The sequence below is a fragment of the Pongo abelii genome, chromosome 8 (genome assembly GCF_028885655.2).
Source record: "Pongo abelii isolate AG06213 chromosome 8, NHGRI_mPonAbe1-v2.0_pri, whole genome shotgun sequence".
NCBI lineage: Eukaryota > Metazoa > Chordata > Mammalia > Primates > Hominidae > Pongo > Pongo abelii.
The window spans coordinates 82,282,304-82,307,496 of record NC_071993.2 but is presented as its reverse complement, the minus strand read 5'-3'; the positions used below and the strand labels follow the sequence as shown (position 1 = coordinate 82,307,496).

At 38.2% G+C, this 25,193-nt stretch overlaps 1 protein-coding gene across 1 annotated transcript in view; it reads left to right on the top strand.

Moving 5' to 3' along the window:
- The window catches only part of ARID5B (AT-rich interaction domain 5B), a 200,429-nt gene that overhangs the window by 26,592 nt on the left and 148,644 nt on the right, over positions 1-25,193 (top strand). Inside the window, exon 3 of the mRNA XM_024252990.3 lies at positions 10,452-10,677. Coding sequence (XP_024108758.1) covers positions 10,452-10,677 — 226 coding nt within the window. The remainder of the gene's footprint in view (positions 1-10,451; positions 10,678-25,193) is intronic.

Here is a 25,193-nt window from a genome sequence, read left to right as displayed (position 1 = left end):
CTAATACTCACATCCTGTAGTCATAATTTGGTCACGTGACTGCACCTGGCTGTAAAAGGAAGCAGAAAAATGACGCCTTTATTCTCCACCCAGCAATTTAGCAGCTTATTATTAGAAAGGAAGAATAGATATTATGGAGAGGTTAGCCACGGTTGGGAAGTGTTAAAGTCTCCTTGTGCCAGGCAAGATATTTTCTTACAAGTAAGTCAAAGGGAAGGCTGTGCAGTTCTGCTGAGCTTGAGTTGACTCTGAGGCATCTAAATTGATAACAAGGGACTAGAGTATGGATGAATTTTTGGAACCAAACAGTACAATGTAGTCATGGGCTTTAGAGGTGAGCATTGGAATCCCCATAGAGAATGATTTCTTTAAGGAGTGATATGCAGAGAAAGAAGACCACATCCCAGATTGCATCTAAGTATATGTTTCATATATTTTCCCAGTTGGGAGATGGAATGAGGAAGAAGAGAAATTGAATAAAGCAAAGAAATGTAGAGGTGATAGATGTTGGGTAGGTGTTCTCCAAGGGTCTTTTGCATATATACATATCTTGTGAGCAAAGCCACTGACTGTCTGTGTTCTGGACTGTCTTTTCAAAGATCTTTATATAGTGAATAGCATTGTAAGACAAAGATAGTGTTTTTCTTCAGAACAAGAGCAGGCATGCTTACTGTCCAGTATTAAAGATACAGGTTCTCAGCCGGGCATGGTGGCTCACGCCTGTAATCCTAGCACTTTGGGAGGGTGAGGCAGGCGGATCACGAGGTCAGGAGATCAAGACCATCCTGGCTAACATGGTGAAACTCCATCTCTACTAAAAATACAAAAAATTAGCCGGGTGTGGTGGTGGGCGCCTGTAGTCCCAGCTACTCGGGAGGCTGAGGCAGGAGAATGGCGTGAACCCGGGAGGCGGAGCTTGCAGTGAGCTGAGATGGCACCATTGCACTCCAGTCTGGGAGACAGAGCGAGACTCCACCTCAAAAAAATAAATAAATAAATAAATAAATAAATAAATAAATAAAAAAGATATAGGTTCTCTATGCTCAGGACTATTCTCCTGTAGTGCACCCCATTGTGTGAAAAGGTATCATCTATCCCTCTTCACATCTCCTTTTGGGAACTGAGTATTAAAGAACCACCACAAATGCTGGTACATTGACTGTTGCTATTACTGTGAGCAATTAACTATTTTTTGTCTCTGGCCAGGAGTCTCATGGCTTCTGCCAACATCCATGAAACTGGCAGGTGAACTTGGAAGTCTGCAAAAAGGGTAAAAATCTCAGACCCTTCACAGTTCTTAATAGGAAGGAGAGTTTCAAGTCAAAATTAGGGTTGTTCATTACCAAATGCTACAAAGAAGTTAAAGAAATTGAAGAATAAGAAAAGGCCTTGGGTTAGTGACATAATACCATGGCTCTCAAAGTTTTGGACTCAAGACCCTTTACACTCAACTTATTGAGGGCCCCAAGGAGCTTTTGTTTATGTAGGTTATACCTATTGATATTTACTACAGTAGGAATTAAAACTGATAAATAATTTTAAAATATCTATTAATTCACTTAAAAATTATGACATCCACATGCACAAAAATACATCAAGCTGAACCTCATAACTTATACACAATTAAGTGAAAATGGATCATATTTCTAAAAGTAAAATGTAAACCTATAAAACTTTTAGAAGAGAACATAGGAGAAATTCATTATGACCTGGGATAGGCAAAGAGTTCATAGATATAATGGCAAGCCACAATCCATAAAAGAAAAAAAATCTAACTGGACTTAATTAAAATATAAAACCTTTGCTTTGTGAAAGACACTATTACGATAATTTTAAAACAAGCTACAAAATAGGAGAAAGTGGTTTCAAACCACATATTTGACAAAAAGTTAAAAGAACGCTCAAAACTCAAGTGTAAGAAAACAAATAACCAAATGGGCAAAAGACTTAAACACACATTTCACCAAAAAGGACATACAGTTGGCAAGTTAGCACCTGAAGAAGATGTTTGACATCGTTAGTCATTAGAGAGATGACCATTTAAAACACAATGAGAAACTACCACATACATATTAGGATAATAATTGTTCATAATCAATTAATTAACAGTGATAGTGTCAAGTACTGGCAAGGCTGGGGAGCAACTGGAACTCTCATGCATTGCTGTTGGGAATGTAAAATGGTACAGCCACTCTGGAAAACAGTTGGGCAGTCTGTAGAAAAATTACATATATACTTACCATATCACTCAGCAATCTGTCTCCAAGGTGTTTACTCTAGAGAATTGAAAATATGGGTTCACACAAAAACCTGTGCAGGCATACCTTAGAGATAATGCAGGTTTGGTTTCAGATCACTGCAAGAAAATGAATATCGCAATAAAGCTAGTCACATGACTGTTTTGGTTTCCCAGTGCATATAAAAGTTACATTTACACCATACTGTAGTCTGTTAAATGTGCATTAGCAATATGTCTAAAAAAAAGTACATACCATAATTTAAAAACACCTTATTGCCAATAAATGCTAAAGATCATCTGAGTCTTCAGCAAGTTGTAATTTTTTTTGCTTGTGGAAGATCTGGGCTTGATGTTGATGGCAGCTGACTGATCAGGCTGGTGGTTGCTGAAGGTTGGGGTGACTATGGCAATTCCTTTTTTCTTTTTCTTTTTTTTTTCTTTTTTTTTGAGACAGAATCTCACTCTGTCACCCAGGCTGGAGTGCAGTGGTGCAATAATGGTTCACTGCAGCCTCGACCTCCCAGGCTCAAGTGATCCTTCCACCTCAGCCCCTGAGTAGCTGGAACTATGTGTGTGTGCCACCACACCTGGCTAACTTTTGTTGTTGTTGAGACGCGGTTTCGCCATGTTGCCCAGGCTGGTCTCAAAATCACAATTTCTTAAAATGCCATGCATTGGTTGACACTTCCTTTCACGAAAGATTACTCTGTAGTATGCAGTGCTGCTTGATTGCATTTTACCCACAGGTAGAATTTCTTTCAAAACTGGAGTCAACCCTCTCAAACCCTGCCACTGCTTTATCAACTAACTTGATATAATATTCTGAATTTTTTGTGGTCATTTCAGCAATGTTCACAAATCCCAGCACTTCGGGAGGATGAGGAAAGAGGATTGCTTGAGGCTAGGAGTTTGAGAGCAACCTAAGCAACATAGTGAAACTCCTCTCTAAAAAAAATATTTAAAAATTTAGCCAGGCCTGTAGTCCCACCTATTCGGGGGGCTGAAGTGAGAAGATAGCTTGAGGCCAGGAGTTCAGGCCATATGGTGCCAATGCACTCCAACCTGGCCGACAGAGCCAGACCCCAACTCAAAAGAACAAAAACAAAACAAAACAAAAAACATTGTTGACAGCATCTTCACCAAGAGTAGATTTCATGTCAAGAAACCCCTTTCTTTACTCATTCATAAGAAGTAACTCCTCTTCATCTGTTCAAGTTTTATCATGAGATTGCAGCGATTCATTCACATCTTTGGGCTCCACTTCTAATTCTAGTTATCTTACTGTTTCCACCACCTCTGCAGTTACTTCTTCCACTGAAGTCTTGAATTCCTGAAAGTCGTCACCTATGAGGGTTAGAATCAATTTCTTCCAAACTTCTGTTAATATTGATGTTTTGACCCACTTTCATGAATCTGAATGCACTTAATGGCATCTAGAATAGTGAATCCTTTCTAGAAGGTTTTCTGTTTACTTTGCCTAGATCTATCAGAGGGATCGCTGTGGCAGCTATAGCTTCATAAAGTATATTTCTTATGTAATAAGACTTGAAAGTCAAAATTACTCCTTGATCCATGGACTGCAGAATAGATGTTGTGTTAGCAGGCATAAAAACAACATTCATCTCTTTGTACATCTCCATCAGAGCCTTGGATGACCAGGTGCGTTGTCAATAAGCAGTCATATTTGTAAAGAAATCTCTTATTCTGAGCAATAGGTCTCAACAGCGGGCTTAAAATATTCAGTAAACCCTGCTGTAAACAGATGTGCTCTCAATCCAGCTTTGTTTTTTCATTTATAGAGCACAGGCAGCATAAATTTAGCATAATCCTGAAAGGCCCTAGGATTTTCAGGTTGGTAAATGAGCATTGGCTTCAACTTAAAATCACCAGCTGCATTAGCCCCTAACAGAAGAATCAGCCTGTCCTCTGAAGCTTTGAAGCTGGCATTGGCATCTCACTGTCTATGAAAGTCCTGGATGGTCTTTTTTCCCCAATATAAGGCTGTTTCATCTTCTGTTGAAAATCTGTTGTTTAGTGTAGCTACCTTCAATTATCTTAGCTAGATCTTCTGGAAATCTTGCTGCAATTTCTACATCAGCATTTCCTGCTTTACCTTGTACTTGAAAGTTACAGAGGCAGCTTCTTTCCTTAAACCTCATGAATCAACCTCTGTTAGCATCCAACTTTTATTCTGCAGCTTCCTCACCTCTTTTAGCTTTCATAGAACTGAAGAGAGTTAGGGCCCTGCTCTGGATTAGGCTTTGGTTTAAAGGAATATTGTGGCCTGTTTGATCTTTCTACCCAGACCACTAAAACTTTCTCCATATCAGCAGTAAGTCTGTTTTGCCTTCTTATCATTTGTATGTTCACTGGAGTAGTGCTTTGAATTTCCTTTAAGAGCTTTTCCTTTGCATTCACAACATGGTTAACTGGCACAAGAGGCCTAGCTTTCAGCCTCTCTCGGGTTTTGACATGCCTTCCTCACTAAGCTTAATTATTTCTAGCTTTTGATTTAAAGGGAGAGGCATGGGACTCCTACTTTCACTTGAACACTTAGAGGCCATTGTAGGGTTATTAATTAGCCCATTATTGTTGAGTCTTATGGAATAGGTAGGCCAGAGGAGAGGGAGATAGACTGGGGAAAAAGGCAGGTCAGTGGAGCAGTCGGAACACAAAACAGTTGTCAATAAAGTTTGCCACCTTATATCAGCATGGTTTGTGGCGTCTCCAAACAATTACAATAGTAACATTAAAGATCACTGATCGGCTGGGCGCGGTGGCTCACACCTGTAATCCCAGCACTTTGGGAGGCTGAAGCAGGTGGATCACGAGGTCAGGAGTTCGATGCCAGCCTGACCAACATGGTGAAACCCCGTCTCTACTAAAAATACAAAAATTAGCTGGGTGTGGTGGCACATGCCTGTAATCCCAGCTACTCGGGAGGCTGAGGCAGGAGAATCGTCTGAATCTGGGAGGCAGAGGTTGCAGTGAGCCGAGATTGCACTATTGCACTCCAGCCTGGGCAACAGAGCAAGACTCTGATTAAAAAAAAAAAAAAAAAAAGATTACAGATCAACATACTAGATATAACAGTAATGACAAGTTTTGAAATATCACAAGAATTACCAAAATGTGACCTGGAGACACAAAGCGAGCACCTCCTGTTGGAAAAATGGGGCCGATAGACTTGCTTGGCAAAACTTGCTTCCCACAAACCTTCAATTTGTAAAAAATGCAATATCTGTGAAGTGCAGTAAAGTGAAGCACAATAAAAAGAGGTATGCCCGTACATGGAAATTTATAGCAGCTCTGTTTGTAATCACCAAAATTGAAACAACCCAGATGTCCCTCAGTCAGTGCATGGATAAACAAACTTTGGGACACGAACATACCATGGATACGTAAGAACTCTGCAGAAAGGAATAAGCTATTGATACAAGCAGGGACATGGATGGATGGATCTCAAAGGCATTATTCTTTGAGGCTGCTTTAAGAAGCAGTCTCAAAGATTTTGTACTGTGTGATTCAATTTATATGACATTTTAGGAAAGAAAAAACTATAGCAAGAACAAATCAGTAGTTGCCAGGAGCTGGTGGGGAGTGGAGGGAGAGGGTGACTACTAAGAATTAATATGAGGGGTTTTGAGGGTGAGGGACTAGTCTGCATCCTGACAATATAGTCATGGTAGTTATATGAATCTATCCATGTGATAAAATTCGCAGAACTGTACACCAAAAAAGGAGATTTTACTGTAAGTTAATTTAAAAATAAAATTAAATAGCAATATAAACTCATGTAAATGTAACACACTTTTTATGAAAGTTAACCATATTTTCAAAAACAACAAAAAATTAGTAAGAACAGTGGCATTGTTTTACATTTTTTGTAAATCTCTTTACTGTCTAGCTTTATACAGAGAGCTGAGTTCTCATATCTCCTTCTGCATTCACTCTGTTGTGATATCACATGTCACATCGTTTCTGGAAAACCCTACTATATATACACTTGAAAGAGGATGAGAGTGAAAAAAGCCAGTAATGTCTTAGTAGTTTTAGGATCATTGTTTTGACCCTGTGGACCATCTGAAATGGTCTCAGGGATTCCCAAGGGTTTCTGAACCCACTTTGAAAACCAATGATATAACACATCATTCCAAATTTTATTTTCATAGCATCTTGACTTTTATTTTTCTGGCTATATCCACATGTTCCCTGTGTTTACTTAATGCCTGTGTTCAAATTGGCCCTTTTTTTTTTAACTTAAATTTATTTAAAGAGGAAACTTGCTATATCTCCTATAAATGGAAAACCAGTACCACCTTCCCATAAATAGTAAATACAAAACAAATAAGCAATGAAAAACTTAATATACATTTTAAAAGTTTATTTCTGGGCCAGGTGCGGTGGCTCACGCCTGTAATCCCAGCGCCCTGGGAGGCCAAGGCGGGCAGATCACCAGAGGTCAGGAGTTCAAGACCAATCTGGCCAACATGGTGAAACCCCGTCTCTACTAAAGGTACAAAAATTAGCCAGTCGTGATGGCGGGCATCTGTAATCCCAGCTACTCAGGAGGCTGAGGCAGGAGAATCGCTTGAACCTGAGAGGCAGAGGTTGCAGGAGCTGAGATCATGCCACTGCACTTCAGCCTGGGCGACAGAGTGAGACTCCGTCTCAAATAAATAAATTAATTTAATTAAATTAAAAGTTTACCTGTGAACCATCTAAAATCATCTCTGCATGCCACGGTTTGGAAAACACCAATGTAGAGTAGAAATAACAATGATCACAATAGCTAATTCTGACATGCTACTTCATTTGTATCAACCCATTGAGTCCTGGCAATTACTGCTGTACAAGGCAAACAGAATTATTATACTGTCTTTCTACAAAAAAAGAAAAAAAAAAAACTTTGAAGTACAAGGAGGTTGAAGAAGTTGCTCAGTGTTACACAGCAAGTAAATTCCGGGGCTGGAATTTGAACCCAAGCAATCTGGCTGCAGAGTCCAAGATGCTGTCTTGGCTGATAGGAAACCTGGATCTTTGTTCAAGTCCTGCTGTCAGTTGGTTCTTGGACATGTCACTGAACCTCACTGTCCTCATCAGTAAAATGAGAAAGGTGAGCTAAATCAATGTTACAAGTTTAAATGTCTGTTGCACGCGGGGGCCAGATAGTTAAGGGAAAACTGGACTGAATACAATGCAATAGGGAATGGTGGGGATTTTACATCTTGTCTGAAGAAGGCAGCTTCTATCAGTTTCAACTGTTTTTTATTTTTTAATTTTTTGGCCTTTATTTTATTTTATGAGAGAAGATTGAGGTCTGGGTATTTTTGCCTAAAGTTTCCCAAGTTTTAGAACAGTTGGAAGGGGCCACCATGCACATGGGCTGACTGGTTTGTGACTTCTTGATTGGATGAGCTCCTCTTGACTTAGAGGATTTATGATTAAATGAGCTGTTTTTGTACAATGGTAGAAACTAAATCCAAATTACAGAAATAGGCAGTTTAAAACAATGACGAAAGGGGATAAGGACTTAGAACGTGGCTCAACGCAGCTTACATAAATATTGATTAAGAGCTGGGTTAATTGAAAAGCCAAGGTACATTAATAGAATAACAAAGTGTATTTCTTTGTGCTCCTTTTGTGTTGTATTAGAGTAAATCAGCAATATTTATCCAGTGCTAATTCTCAGTTTGCAGAGAGCTAATGTAATCATGAGATGAGCTTATTGAAATTCTTTTCTTAGACGTAGAGACTTGCCCAAGAATGGTGAGTATTAGGAACTTTAGTCAGCACTTGCTCAGAATAGTAAATGCGAACATGTGATTTATGCCATTGTGTGCACATAGTAATGTTTCCGGAGACATTTTCTATATATATGTTGGCTAGTTTTTGTTTTCTTGTGGTGGGAGGGGGGTGTTGGCTTGTTGTTTCCCCCTCCTCTCCTTATCAGATTTCCTTCTATGGCGTTTGACAATGTTGCAGGGCCAGTTTCTCTGTGAATCCACAGTAAAACATACTGGTGGTTTCACAATTAAGCCAAACTTGGGTTTATGGCTTATGCATGTTTATGTGAATTCCTGCATTTGTTTTTATGTGTGTGTGTATATTCATGAAAGATCTGTTTGAGAGAGGGGGAAAAAGGGAGGACAAAACCTATAGACTGAATCATAAAAGATGGGTTTATTCATTAATGACATCATAAGGAGAGTATTTTCTCTTGGTTAATAAACTATTTGTTTGGAGGGTGTTGTAAGCCATCCAGAGATAGTCATGCCATTTCTTGGAAAAGGTCTGAAGCAACTAGTAATTGAAATGATAATCATTTGATCAGAGAGCTATTTGAAAATAACACTCATCTACAAACTTGTCTCTTCTGGGAAACCGTATTTAGTCAAAATGTTGCCAAATTCTCTCTTTACTAATGTTGAGACTGATACACCTAATTATTTTCCAGTATATTCTAAACTTGATTTCTGGTGTCTCCTGTCCAGAAGCTGTTCCCATATGCTTTGAAACAATATCTAGCCTGACTTTATTCTGACATTTAATAATCACCATGAAATAGCTATAAAATGCATGACAACTACAGATCTTTTATTTCAAGAGGATGGTGTGGTGAATCTGAGGGAAATCATCCGTTGAAATGGTACTTTGTAATGGGCCCCATTGTTTATAAAGTACTCAAATTTTTTCTTGAGCACACAATAAAAACACAGTTTCCACCTTGTCTCCCATTTAGTGGTAGTTCATATTTAATCATGATAAGGGAAAGGATTCCATTACTAAAGTTTTACTTTTCATTTTTGGTAGAGTATTTGTTACTCTGCTGCTGCCTAACAGACTTTCTTCTCAGAAGCAGCTTGGAACTCAATGAGTAAAATTGAAATTTTAGATCCTACCTTAAAACATCAAAAAAAACAAAAACAAAAAAACCTCAACCCAGGGCTTCTTATTATGTGAAGCTTATCCTAATAACCTTCTTTTGTTCGAATTGAGGAAGTGTGTGTGTGTGTGTGTGTGTGTGTGTGTGTGTGTCGGTGGGGCAGGGGGAGGAGGAAAAAGTCATGTTTGGGGAGGAGGAAAAAGTCATGTTTAACAGCAAAATTAGCCAGAATCAGTTGTGAATTCCTTTTGTTTAATAGCTTTGAGACATCTTCCTGTTGTTGTTTGTCAAAAATATTTCTAAGATTTTGTAAGCTTAGAGGTTTTCACAGCCAGGCTTTCTTCAGAAATGTGAAATAAAAGAAATGAAAGAAGTCAGTTCAAGTTGAAATGTCAAATGCTTAAATAACTTAACTTAAAACCCAGTGAGATGACCTTGAGCCTTTTCCAAAGAATCTTCGGGTGAAGGGGCCTCCCTTTGTTCCATGTATGGAAGTCTATTAAATATCTTGCTGAACTAATTCTGAGTCAGAAAAGTTGGTTGTTTCCTAGAAGCAATTAGAGATGCTTAACATTCAAATTTATGATCCAGAGGAGAAACTTACATTTCAACTACTTTTCTTAAATTCAAAGACTTTTTCCTCACTCACCCTCTCACCCCCTACCCCATATGTATTAAAAGAAAAAATCAGTTCATTTCTCAGCTTACAAAGTTTTTGAGAAATATGAGAATGTGTAAGTTTCTTTCAGTGGGAAGCACATAACATTTATGAAGTATTTCTTTTGGGATTACATCACAGTTTTATTTAATTTTTAGGACAAAAGTTAAATTCAATATTTGTGTATAAGCCAAGGGAAAATGTACCATAAACATAGGAATTTGGGGGTGAGTCAGAGTTCCAAGAATCCTAGATTTACTTAGACCATTTATGTAGAGACAGGCTCACCATTAGTCATCTAGCTTTCACTTTTTACATTTGCAATTAATTACACCTAAAAACTAGCTTTCACCCAAGTGGTCAGCTAGGTAGAGTGTGAACTTGGGCAACCAACATTAAAAATGGCTATTAGAATTACTGTCCTATTTTTGGATACTTTCTAATTGTATAACAAACATAAAAATTATTCCTTAACTAAACAACTAGCAGTGAAAAACCATTGAAATGAAGTGAGTTACTAAAGATTCTGTGTCACCAGAATGCACACAGTCTCCTTGCATTAGGTTAAACCACTCGCATGGCATTTCAGATGGGCCTTGTGGAGAGTGGATCATTTCCCTCAAACCTATAAATAACATTTTTTGTTCTTCCCCAACCACCTCTTGTAGGATGAAGTCATTGCTGTTTCCGAAAAGGTGATTGTGAAGCTTGAAGACCTGGTCAAGTGGGTACATTCTGATTTCTCCAAGTGGAGATGTGGCCTCCATGCTGGACCAGTGAAAACTGAGGCCTTGGGAAGGAATGGACAGAAGGAAGCTCTGCTGAAGTACAGGCAGTCAACCCTAAACAGTGGACTGAACTTCAAAGACGTTCTCAAGGAGAAGGCAGACCTAGGTAAATATGACTCGTACTTTTAAATCTAATGTGTGGGCGTATATGGTAACTTTTCGGTTGTAGATTTTTCTGGAAACGCTATTATTTATATATAAATGTATTTCAAATTTCTTTAACCACAAAGGGGCCTAAGAATATGGACGGAGAGATGACTGGATGGGTAAGGGATGAGTGTTACCTGTTGGATCAAAGGACCTTTTATGTGTGGACCCTTGTGCTGGGGTGATACAGTGGTTCTAAACAACTTTCAGTGTGATGTCAAGGCATACAATTTAATTAGAGCACTTAAAATTGAATTAATAAAGAGTTTAAATACTTGCTATAAGTATGTAGTATGACATCTATTAACACCATGTCCCAATTTCATATTTTACATTGAGTGGAAAACAAACTGAGGAAAAGGGATGAGTTCCTCAATGTGGAGCAAGAGAAAAATGTCAAGCCAGGGGACCCACGGGTTGACAACCAATGGCATAGGTTTGCTTGATCTTTTAGTGTTCAGTGGTACCATCAACTATATATATATATATATACACACACACACACACACACACATACATATATCTACGTATATATATGTGTGTGTGTGTGTGTGTATATATATATATATATATATATATTTTTTTTTTTTTTTGCTTCCTTCCCTCTTCCACTGTAAGTTTGAAGGAGAACTTGGGCTTTGGAGTAGTTGTGCTGATTGGTGTTTACATACTAACTCTGCTGCTTACTTAGCTGTGTGGCCTTAGGCAAATAATTTAACTTCTAAGCCTCAGTTTCCCCATCTAAAAAATAGGGGAACTTTACAGGATTATTGTGAGATGTGAGATAGAAAGGGGAGAGCACATTGACTGGCATAAAGGAGGGGCTCCATAATTAATTCTTTTGCTTTTTCTTAACACTTTCTTCTCCAGTGACATTTTGTGTCCTTTCATTGCTTTTTTTTTTTTTCCTTCTGTTTGTATTCCCGTGTCATTCACTGATTTATTCTCCTAGCATTGCTCAAGACAAAAATTGTTGACCGCTGAGAGGATGTGGAGAAATAGGAACACTTTTACACTGTTGGTGGGACTGTAAACTAGTTCAACCCTTGTGGAAGTCAGTGTGGCGATTCCTCAGGGATCTAGAACTAGAAATTCCATTTGACCCAGCCATCCCATTACTGGGTATATACCCAAAGGACTATAAATCATGCTGCTATAAAGACACATGCACACGTATGTTTATTGCAGCATTATTCACAATAGCAAAGACTTGGAACCAACCCAAATGTCCAACAATGATAGACTGGATTAAGAAAATGTGGCACATATACACCATGGAATACTATGCAGTCATAAAAAATGATGAGTTCATGTCCTTTGTAGGGACATGGATGAAATTGGAAATCATCATTCTCAGTAAACTATCGCAAGAACAAAAAACCAAACACCGCATATTCTCACTCATAGGTGGGAATTGAACAATGAGAACACATGGACACAGGAAGGGGAACATCACACTTCGGGGACTGTTGTGGGGTGGGTGGAGGGGGGAGGGATAGCATTGGGAGATATACCTAATGCTAGATGACGAGTTGGTGGGTGCAGCGCACCAGCATGGCACATGTATACATACGTAACTTACCTGCACGTTGCACACATGTACCATAGAGCCTAAAGTATAATAATAATAATAATAATAATAATAAAAAGAAAAAAAAATTGTTGACCTCTGATTTAGACTAGTTATTTCCTCTTTAGGCAAAGAGGAACTGCACTTTAACATATTAAGGCATCTTTTTCTTTCATTTGCGCACAATGCTGATTTTTGCAGTCCTATTTTATGCCTTAATGTGACAACTTCCTGGTTTTTTTTTTTTTAAACCCAGAACTTAACTATTAGAACAAACCTAGGCAATTTATTTTAATTGGCATAAAGAGACTGAATAACACCAGTAACTGACTGTGGCTTTCATGTGACTCCGGTGTGTGATGAGCTGTGCTGTGTTTTGGGAATAGCATTAATATTTTCTTGCAGTTTGAGTTTAACTATCAACAGTTTCCTGGCATCTTTTGGTTGATGTCAGATAGTAACATTTTGGATCTGGCAGCCTGATTGTCACCTGCACATTTAGAGAAAATTATTAAACTAGTGGTTTTCCTTCTAAAGCCAAAGAGTTTTTTAATAGTCTTCCTATATATACTGTTACACCCTCCAGTTTTGTGAACATAAACAATGACTTGTCTTATGACTTGCGGTAATGCTGAATAATACATCTGTTGTGTTACTTTCCTAATGTATGATCTAAGTTGTATTGCCATTGTCTTATGTTTTCCTTAACATTAAAACCTTTCTTTTGTTTGTTTAATTTTGTGTGTGTGTTATGGAATATACTGTTACTAATAAAAAATTAAACAGGAAACCCACAGGGGACAAAAGGATGTGTAGATGGTTAAGCTTGATGTCACACATATAAACAAGAGTATTTATAGCAAGGTTTATGTTTAAAATTGTGTTTAAAATGGATAATTTATTAATGAACAGGAAAATAAGTCTAATTTCTTAATTCCACCCAAAGAAATACGAGGTTGATCCTCCTGGATTCTAAAAAAAAGAAGGTCAATATTCTACCTTTCTGCAGTTGATTCCAGAAGAAATTGGTTTATAGTGAATATTCACAGTACTTGCAGGTGGTTTGGCCTGGAAAATCTAGATGAGTGGTTTTTAAATTTAGTTGCCTATTAGACTCATGAAAGAAATTTAAAAAACAATACTGATTACTGAGACCAGCTTTTCTAGATTCTTCATTCAGTAGGACTAAGGAAAGGCCAAGGAACGTGTATTGATAAAAAGGTTCCTGGCTGGGCGCGGTGGCTCATGCCTGTAATCCCAGCAGTTTGGGAGGCCGAGGCAGGTGGATCACTTGAGGTCAGGAGTTCAAGACCAGCCTGGCCAACATGGTGAAACCCCGTCTCTACTAAAAATACAAACATTAGTCGCGTGTGGTGGCGGGTGCCTGTAATCTCAGCTACTTGGGAGGCTGAGGCAGGAGAATTGCTGGAACCTGGGAGGCAGAGGTTGCAGTGAGCCAAAATCATCATGCCTTTGCACTCCAGCCCAGGTGACAACAGCGAGACTCCGTCTCAAAAACAAAACAAAACAAAACAAAAAAGGTTATTAGGTTGACTCTGATTTTGTTTGTTTGTTTGTTTTGGTCTCATTTTGGAGACAGCTTTATGATTAGTGCTGAAGAAGGGAAAATGATCAACAGGAGAGTTGACTGGGAGGCTCTCCCCTGGGGAACAAGAAACACCATGTACTTAAAAAATTGTTAATGTAAAATACCCCTTTAAGGATAGAATTTAGGGCCTTGAAATTCTACTCAGTTGCTATGAACTGTGGGGAATTTGAGACAAATAGCTTTTGTAATTGGAATGCACACTGTGTTGTAATAATGTGGAAAGAGAAACAAAAACTTTCCTTAATGTAATGAGTTTCCATTATCTGCCTGATCTAAGGTTTGTAAGTCTACATTGTCAGGATTTATATTGAGGAGATAGGGGGTGTCATTTTCTGTACACATTCCTGTCCCCGCAACTTTCTCTTCAGCCTCTTCTATAACATCAAAATATTTGTTGTCTGTACTTTTCTTTCTCCACAGTGGTTTTCTTATCTCCTTTTCTGTTGGTCACACTGAAACCACTTCCAATACCACATTGTTAATGGAAATTCACACACTTATTAGGTTTTTCCTTCTGTAGAACCCTTCCAACTCCTCATTGTTCTTACCAAAGAAAGAAGATGAACTGTGAGATTATTTGAGACCCCTCCTTTTTCTCTGGTGGAAGTAAGCAAAGAACGGAAAGATCTCACCTTTCTATGGATAAAGTAAAACTCCAACTTGTTATCGTTTTTTAACTGAGTTATTTCATAATGTTAAAACATCAATAATAACAAAATAATTAGATTGGTTCTTAGAGAAGGGATTTTAAAATATAAAAGCTCATTAAAGAACTTTTCTTGCTTAGTGTTTAGGTAGAATAAGTTCCCTTTAATTCCAGTTCGTGTCACTTCCTGTCTCTCTCTGAATAGTAAAAAAAAAAAACAAGAATGTTCTCACAAACGTGTGTCTGCCAACAAATTAATACTCCACAAAGAGAAACTCTGCCCCACATGGCAGCTTCCAATAAATGCTCTGATTCAAATCACAACTCTTTCATTTTTTTATCCCCTTCCCCGTTGAGGAAGCACATTTAGACAATATTTGAGGATGTCATCTTTCTGCTTTTTAAAACTCTCAGAGTTTTCGTTTAAGACTCTTAATGGTTGATGACTAAAACTACAGATCTGGATAGTGGAAAAACTAATAATCTTAAAAAACACTTCTGAGATGTGGTAAAGTGCATTCATTCTCTTCCCTCCTCTTTGTCCTTTTCAAAGAAAGAAAGTTCAATATGAAACCAATGCAAATTATGACTTTACTCAGTGAGATATTTTACCTTCTTTCAGACTGTTTCATACTGAAGTTTATAAAAAAATAAAGAAAAATAACTACGTTAAAATAGGAGGGTTAAGGAATGTATTATTCATAAGCATAATGAACACAAGAACCTGTTTTTCCAGAAGAATTGGGTTGATTAAATCATTCACCACACAAGCCTCTAGTTATTTATTTTTGTCTTTAGAATTACAGTACTTAGCTTTTATAATAAAGTGGACTTGATACCCATATTTGGTATGGCAGTTGAAAGTAGTCAAATGAAGAATTATTTCATTTTACAAAATTTTTAGCAAGTAAGGAATATAAACACTATCAGTTAAACATAGTAAACTTGCATTTTTTATTCCTTGGGCTATAGTTTGAAAAAAAATCAAATTATTTTATGTAACACTGATTCTTACAGAGTTCCTTTAAGCAAAGTATGAAAGCTGCAGTGTAAGCTTTATTGGCCTATAAATATGTCATTATAGTTGGACTACATTTATATGCTTTGGATTGTTGTTTAAGCCAAGAAAATATGTCTCTACAGGTTGACTTTTTATTGAAACCCTTTGAGGCATACAACAGAATGTATTTTAGGCCAAGGTTATTAAAACAGCATTTTCATTTTTTTGCAGCAGACTCATTGTCAATTATGCTGCCACAAACTGTCTGTGGATGGGCAGTTATGAATGGTTTCATTCCCAAATGTGTCTTTAGAAAAAGAAAGAAAAGATAGAGGAGTCTGAGCTGAAACTGAGAAAAGAGACCTAAAGATTATGTGTGGGGGTCTGGCTGAATTTAATGATGGGGGTTCCCTCAGTTCAATTTCTGTTTCTAAATCTGTCCCATCAAATTGAGAAAGAGTAGCTTCCCCCTTTCTTCTGTTGCTGGGACTTTCACTGTACTTTTTGGGAGTCAACAGCATGGTGGGGTTAAATGAGCAGAGGGTGGGCTGTCAGGAGAATCTTGGCTCTACATGTAGATCTGTCACCACTGGAAGAGTCACTAGAAGACACTCTATGATTTTTCACCTGAGTGCTCTCATGAATTTATTAGGATTTGAAGACATGCTTCTTACTGGAATGATCCTTCTTTTCTAGATTTAAATTTTATGTGTTTGTTTTTGTTTTGTTTTTTGTTTTTTTTTTTCAGTGAGGAGAAATAACTTTCATTATATTAATGAGAGCAATGAATTCTTAATTCTCAGCCACAAAAAATGATAAAATACAATGAGATTTTCAAATGTAAAATAAAATATCTGTACTCAGATCATTGCTGCAGAGATAAAGTAAAATATTATTATACAACTCTAAGGTGACATGAAAAGAACACAACTGTTCAACCAAATGGCTCAAAGTAGATTTAAATTTTATGTGTATATTAAAGAGTCTTTGGAAGGTATTTGTTGTTTATATTTTACCTTGGATTGCTGGTTCACTCTGCCATTTTCCATAACACTGCAACTTGAGAAGTTTCTTAAATGATATATTGTTTATACAGTCAGCTTTGTTTTGTCTAAAATGGGCAATAATATGTACCTGGCTGTTTCTCATTGGATTTTTGAGAAGACCAACTGAGAACAAATTAGTTAATATCTATGGAAACATTTGTGATATTGAAGTCTAAAGTGGTATTATTATTACATTATTATTGTCAGAAGCAGGTTCTATATGATAGGGAGCCATGTGGTACAAGGTTAGCTTATTTGTCCCTTTTGAATTTCCCTAGTCACACACACATTCTAGTAATTTAGAACAGGGTTTACTCTCATTATTGTCTCCCTCAATAGAAAACTGTTATAAAAGTCCTTCAGGTTTTTGCTTGTTTATCTGTACATATATAAATATATATTATATATGACTATTATTTTAATATATATTTATTTCAAATAAATGTATGTAATATATACTATATAACATAAACATTTTATATATTTATATATTAATATATATTTATATTTTATAAACTTTTATCCTCCTGAAAATTCTGTCAAAATAAGCTGAGCCATAAGTGGCCAGTTGTATAGGATCTCTCAAATATTCTTAGTTAAAAATTAGCTGTAGTTTTTGCTTGGAGATTCTGGAGGCCTTGTATTGCAAATGGTTGTTTCAGATCACTTTTGAGTTTGATATGTCAGGCAGCTTCCTGAGATGTGGACATGGGAGGGATTCTCACTTTTTGTTGAAGAAAACAATATAAATGTCTGTAAGAAGCATGCTAAATGCTGACATCTTGTCATAGAGACAAGAGTCACTGCTAATGAATTTATTAGGATTGGAAGACATCCTTCTTACTGGGACAATCCTTCCTTCCTTTCTATATTTAAATTTTGTGTGTATATTAAAGAGTCTTTTGAAGGTATTTGTTGCTTGGATTGCTGGCCTAAGTCTACTACTTTTCTTAACACTGCAACTTGAGAAGTTTCTTAAATAATATATTGTTGCACTATACTATTCATGAATATCATGAAGAATACTTACAGAACAGCCTCCTAACTAAAACGAATTTGGGCCAGGCACAGTGACTCACGCCTGTAATCCCAACACTTTGGGAGGCCAAGGCGGGTGGATCACAAGGTCAGGAGTTCAAGATCAGCCTGGACAACATAGTGAAATCCCATCTTTACTAAAAATATAAAAATTAGCTGGGCATGGTGGCATGCACCTGTAGTCCCAGCTACTCAGGAGGCTGAGGCAGGAGAACCACTTGAACCCAGGAGGCAGAGGTTCTAGTGAGCAGAGATCACATCACTGCACTCCAGCCTGGGCAACAGAGTGAGACTCTGTCTCAAAAAATAATAATAATTTGGCCTTTATAGTATCCTTAAGTTCAACATAGAAACTAATTACATACGAGACTTATCAAAGATTTGTAAAGACACTTTCCAAAGGATTTTCTCTCTGACAATGTTGTTGTGTTAACCATGCATTCTTTAAAGAATTTTATCATAGCCCAATTAACATTGGAGGAGATACTCTCCAGGTACCCAGATGACTCTTCAAGAGATTGCCTCATGCCATTATAACGTGACAACCCAAAGGACTTTTAATGGAGTACAAGAATCTGCATCCAAGATATTCAGAGTTTTAGAACAGCTTATTACCAGTATATCTTCTTACTTACTTTCTTTCTTTTTTTTTTTTTTTTTTTTTTTTTTGAGACAGGGTCTCACTCTGTTGCCCAGGCTGGAGTGCAGTGGTGCGATCTTGGCTCACTGTAAAGTCCGCTTCCTGGGTTCAATCAATTCTTCTGCCTCAGCCTCTCAAGTAGCGGGATTATAGGTGCCCGCCACCATGCCCAGCTAATTTTTGTTTTTTTCAGTAGAGGCGGGGTTTCACGATGTTGGTCAGGCTGGTCACAAACTTCTAAACTCAAGTGATCACCCGCCTTGGCCTCCCAAAGTGCTGGGATTACAGGTGTGAGCCACTGTGCCCAACCCAGTATGTTTTCTAAGAAACTAGGAATACATATGGTTATAACACATATGGAATAAGATTATTCATTTCATTTGAAATTTAAATTTTGGCTTGACCATCTGATCAAATCGTTGAATATTGCCTTGCAATCGTGGGAGAATGAGTGAGTAAAAGTGGCTCAAATAAGTAACATTCATTCATGCTGTCTACACTCAGCCATCTCGGCTTTTCCTGCTGGAAAAGAGGTCTTTGTGAAATCTAACCAAGTCTGAGCCAATCAACAGCTGGTCATTGATACTACTGCCCAGGTACTTATACTGCCATCACTCATGAAGGCACAATCCAAGTTAAGACCCTTTCATTTGGAATTTCTGTTGACCTGAGGATTTTCTGGTGTTTCCTGCAGCCATGAATGCTTCTTAGAATTCCAGGTTCATTTCTTCTCTGATGACGGACTGAAGATGGACCATCAACTGAAAAGAAGTTTGTAGAATTTTGGAATTTGTTCCTACTTTTCCATTTGGAGATGTCAGGGCAGAAGTAGAAAAAAAGTGAAATTGGAACTTTCTGTGCTATTTTTAGTATTCAGGCTACCAGTATTTACCTCTAGGATACAATGTATGAAAAAGCAGTAATGGAGTACAGGAATCCGCATCATGCTTTTCTGAAACTCTTTATAGAATTGTCAGGCTGGAAGGGACCTTCATGAACATTGTTTTCTCCTCTTTTTCCTTCTAACAGTCATCAGGCCTCTCTTTTCAGTTCTTCCCTAAGATGTGCTTTCAGAATCCCTCACCATCACGGTTACTTATCTTAGGATACACTTTAGGTGATTTTTTTTTTTTTTCTTTTTTTTTTTGAGATGGAGTTTTGCTCTGTCACCAGGCTGGATTCGGCTCCCTGCAACCTCTGCCTCCTGGGTTCAAGCAATTTCCCTGCCTCAGCCTCCCGAGTAGCTGGGACTACAGGTGCACGCCACCACGTCTGGCAAATTTTTTTGTATTTTACTAGAGACGGGGCTTCATCGTCTTGGCCAGGATGGCCTCGATCTCCTGCCTTGTGATCTGCCCGCCTTGGCCTACCAAAGTGCTGGGATTACAGGTGTGAGCCACCATGCCCTGCTGAGGTGATTTTTTTATACCATTTAACTCATGTGTATTGCAGGAGCTCATTTTTACTAAGAATCCTAGAGCCAGAATAGGAGTAGATTGTAGAGAAAGGCCCCAGTAATCCATTATGCATGGCCAGAACTCTAAGGAGCTGGCTTGGCATCCTCCAGATACGACATGACATTAGCAAAACTACTGGACTCTTCTGTAGAGCTGTATGGCCTTGGCCTTTTTATAAGTAAGAGCAAAAAGGGGGAAAATATTCTGCTACTACACTCCCTGAAGTTTAGGTACCTATTTTTTTGTTTGTTTTTATACACAGTAATATTAAGTGTAGACTAGTATCTAATGAACATCGTTGTTAATTAATATGGCAGCTACTGTGGCTCAATATCAATGTTGTGCCTTTTGAGCTTCTGTAGTTCCTATAGTTTTTTACTCTAGCATTTAGGATAGGGCTTGCCCAAATTGATTTTTGCCTCAGTAACAGTCTACAGTTGAAGACCAGCTTGGTTTCTGAGAGTTTGTTTAAGCTATTCCAACCAAATAATATAAAAACTGCAAGTCTTCCCTAAATTTTCATATGTGATAGTTTAATCATGTTGTTCTCTTGGACTTAAGCTGTTCTTGTTTTTGTTTTGTTTTGTCTATTTTTTCTGGCATTTTGTTTTTTTAACAGCCATATCTATGATAAAAGACCATGATGGAGGCTGGGCACGGTGGCTCACGCCTGTAATCCCAGCACTTTGGGAGGCCAAGGCAGGTGGATCACTTAAGGTCAGGAGTTTGAGACCAGCCTGATCAACATGGTAAAACCCCGTTCCTACTAAAAATACAAAATTAGACGGGCATGGTAGCACACATCCATAATCCCAGCTACTTGGGAGGCTGAGGCAGGAGAATCACTTGAACCCGGGAGGCAGAGGTTGCAGTGAGTTGAGATTGCGCCATTGCACTTCAGCCTGGGCAACAAGAGTGAAACTTTGTCAGCACTCCACCGACAACACCCCCACAAAAAAAGACCGTGATGGATAAGACAGCGAATTCATAATTTTGTTTTAGCTTCATTAATTTGAATGTTAATTTCCCAAAGAACTGTCTGTAGAGATCGCCATCTGATGAGAAGATAATCGAAAGATGAAAGAATAAATTCATTTGTGGTCCTATTCCTTGCTATGCCTTTAGTTTCTTGCTGTGTACCTTGGATTGACTGGAAGCAAGTCTTATGCAGCCTTGGCTTCATACAAGCTCATAAATTTTCATTATCACTGATAGACTGCCAAACTTGGACCAGTAATTCTATTTGCATTTGGTGATAGAAGTGGGTCTATTGTGAAGGACAAACCCAACTGATCCACCATGTTGTTTTTTGTTTTGTTTTGTTTTGTTTTTGAGATGGAGGTTCGCTCTGTTGCCCAGGCAGGAGTACAGTGGTGCAATCTCTGCTGACTGCAACCTCCGCCTCCCGGGTTCAAGTGATTCTCCTGCCTCAGCCTCCCAAGTAGCTGGGATTACAGACATGCGCCACCACGCCCAGCTAATTTTTGTATTTTTAGTAGAGATGGGGTTTCACCATGTTGTCCAGGCTGATCTTGAACTCCTGACCTTGTGATCTGCCCGCCTCAGCTTCCCAAAGTGCTTGGATTATAGGCATGAGCCACCACGCCTGGCCCCAACCGCCATGGTCTTTTAAATATCTTTTGAGAATGCAACACTGACTCTGTACCTCAGATGTGCTTTTAAAATGAGGTCTGGCTGGGCACAGTGGCTCACACCTATAACCCCAACACTCTGGAAGGCCGAGGTGGGAGGATTGCTTGAGGCCTTGAGTTCAAGAGGAACCTGGGCAACATAGTGAGACCTGTCTCTGCAAAAAATTTTTAAAAATTAGCTGAGTTTGGTGATGCCCATAGCCCCAGCTGCTCAGGAGGCTGAAGCAGGACAATCACTTATGCCCAGGAATTCAAGGTTGCAGTGAGCTAAGATGATACCACCACACTCCAGCCTGGGCAACCCACGCTGCACTCCAGCCTGGGCAACACAGTGAGACCCCGTCTCCAAAAATAAATAAATAAAATAAAAATGAGGCTTGATTCAGCAGTTCCCCTTTCAGTTGGAGGTGCATGATGCTTTTATTTTATTGTAACCCTAAAATGTTTTTGTTTGCCTTCTACCTCTCACCTCATTAGCCACTGTATGATTACTGACAGTGAGCCATTATTACAGCTGCTATCATGATAGCATCACCTTGGAACACAAAGCAGATATATCCTACATGTGAATTGATGTGGTTTTTCCAGTGGGTTCTGTGAGCAGGTATCTGATTTGTGCATTTACTCTTAATACTCAGTGGTATTGACACTGATTCTTTTGAACAGTTTGTTTAATCTGTTAGAGTACTTTTAAGTCTGAAGTTCTGTTGCAACACATTAACTTTCCTAAATGTCAGATTCACTCCTCTCCTGTAACATTATGTGTTTAAGCCTGTAGTTTATGCAGGTCACTGCAGAGGAAAGCTGAAGTTTGGACTTTTAGCTTATTTTAATAAATGTATTTATTTAGGACAGACTGGAATAATAGTGGGTTTTCAAAGGCTTCGCGAAGTGCTTCATGCACAGTAGGGGCTGAGCAAATAGTGCTGATGATTTCAGGCTTCTCCTAGTTGCCTCACGGTGTGTTTTCATTTGGTGTGCTTGGATGAAGTGGTATTGCTTCTTTCTTCCCTAAAACCCCAGAGCCTGTGCCTTGCCTAGAACTCTCTTCCGTTGGACAGCCCCACTTGCTTTTTGAATTTTTAACTATTTCTATTGTCTTTTACTTCTGACCTTTAAATATTGGCATTCCGCTTAGGATCCCTGTTTCTTTGCAAACTTCATGCCTACTGGATAAAATAAAATTGTTACAGGAGTATCCAGTGAACTTCCAGGCTCCATTTTCTTCTCTTTTTTAAGTAACTTTCATTATTGTTATTTTTTGTTAATACCAATGTTATCCATGTTTGTTTTAGAAAATATAGGCACTACTGACAAACGAAAGGCAGAAAAATTAATGTTGCCTATTTTCCTCCCACTCAGAAGTAAGTGCTGTTAGTATTTGTATATGTTCCAATGTATATGAATGCATGTATCAGTGAGAATTTATATAGATATTATTTTTCCTCATAAAAATAAAATCTACTGTTTGGGAATCCACCTTCCTCCACTTAATTTTGTACAGAGGTATTATAAATATGCCCCCATGTTGTAAAATATCCTATACTGGGTTTTTTTTTCCGCTGCTGAATATTTCATTACAGAGGTGTTTCATACTTTATTATCGTTGGGCATTTCAGCTCTTTCTGATTCCTACAAACTTTATAAAACTCTTGTAGCTATGCACATAGCCATGGCTATTTCTTTATACATTTGTAGTGGGGGATCGCTGGTTCAAAGTGCACACAGAACGTTAAGACACCTATCCCCAACCTTATCTCCTCTCGTAAACCTTCTTTGCCCTAGCCTAACTAGTCTAACTGCCCAGTCTTCTTTCTCTTTAACCACATATACTCAGTCCCCTGCCTTCCAAACTCTCCAGTGTGTTTTAAGTGGCTCATGCCTTTCTACTCTTGGAATGGCTTTTCTAGGAGTCTTACCTGTGGGAATTCTGCCTTTCGTTTAAGACTTGTTTAAGCCTCTGAAGCCCTTCCCAGCCTTCCAGCTCAGAGGAATTGCCCTGCTTTATTGAGCTCTTATCTTATCACATTTAGTGTCTCTACCACCTTATTGATCACCTTACTCTATACCTACCAATATAATGCAGTATCTTTGTTCATGTGTTTATCTTATCTTCCCAATAACAGTCTTAACTCTGTAGTGTTAGCACTCAGACATCAAAGCTATACCTAGTAGGTTAAGTAAACATGAGGCTTTTATGATCAGACTTTCCTGAAATCTCTGGAGTTCTCTGTTCTTAGTCTACTTGAGACACCTATGCGCGTTTGAAGGTTGATTTGATTTCTTTTAGAGCATTTCCTAAGACACTCTCTAGTGGAGGGGCTGTTTCATTGGTACCCTGTAGAAGCAGCAGCTACTTGGGGTATTAGTTTGCTAACTTTTCTTGGTCTAATTAGTAGTCATCTATTCATCACTCATTCTAGAAAACACATTGAGAGACCACGTGAACATGCTTGAAGCTATCCTGCTAGCCTGAGGATTGTAGGTGGTGTTATAGGGGTGTGTGTGTGTGTGTGTGTGTGTGTGTGTGTGTGTGTGTGTGTGTGTGTGTGTGTGTGTGTGTGGACATTTTACATCTTAATAGTAGTACATATTAATGCCTTTCTCAAGGGAATCTTCTTCGTGTTTCAGGGTCATAGTAGTGACAAAAATATGCAGGGAAATAAATCCAGACTGGACTTGTTCCACCTTACCTTTTTTTTTTTTTTATTATCGGCTTGTTTGTAATCTTTTTTTAAGGTGACAGGTTATTAAGAAGATGGTTGTAGCACGACATCCAGTGCTGCTTATTCTGGGCAATCACACCGTTTTAATCTTCACCTCCCTTAAAATGGTTGCTTGCTAATTGTGGCGGAAGATATTCTCCATCTTCCAACTACTCATTCTACAACTTTGGTTCACAAAGAAGGTATTCTGTTACGACTTACAAAAACAATGCTTCATTCCTGGCCTATTCTCTTAATAGGAAATAAAACATTGTTTTCATAGCAGAGCTGATAATAAGGCAGAGTTCAAAGCATGATGAAACATACTTTTCTAGCAGAGAAAAACCTATAGTTACCTGGCTAATTAACTATCACCTGATGGCTGTGTGTATAAAGATACAGGCTTTTCACATGTGCAGCCTGTATCTGGGTTTCTTTTATTTTCTTTTTTTTTAATTGAGAATGCTCATTTAGTTCCCATTGATTTGTATTAATGTTTTCCATCAAAGATTTAGAAGAATGAGCAAACACAGAAGCTGCCATTTTAGGGTAGCTTCTTTTTGACCACTATACTAAACCTCAGTAGTCAGTTATGTTGTAGCGGAAAGAGCATGAACTTTACAAAGTAAGATGGACCTAGATTGAAGTCCTTGCTCCATAAACTGTATGGCCTTAAAAGCTTTCACTCTGCTTTGATTGCTTATCTATAAATCAGGGTTAACAATACCCATCTCACAGTTTTGTCTCACAGGACTTGAGAAGATTACATTAGATCATCTATAGGGGTACTCAACACACAGTGGGAGCACTTGGTCAACAATATTAGTTTCCTTTCCCCTTTCCTTTAGAAAGTTAAACCCTTACTCAAGAAAGCAAAGTGAGTAGATGCAACATAAAAAGACTACCAAGATAGAGATTACAGTAGTATGTGATTTCATTTTATTTAATTCACAAACACTTGAGTTATCTATTATAAGACATTGAAATTGATTGAGGGTTAAGTGAGCCATGATCCCAGTTCTGTACAGGTTGTTTTGAAGTTTTTAATGTGATTTTTTAAAAATATAAATTTCAGCCGGGCACGGTGGCTCATGCCTGTAATCCCAGCAATT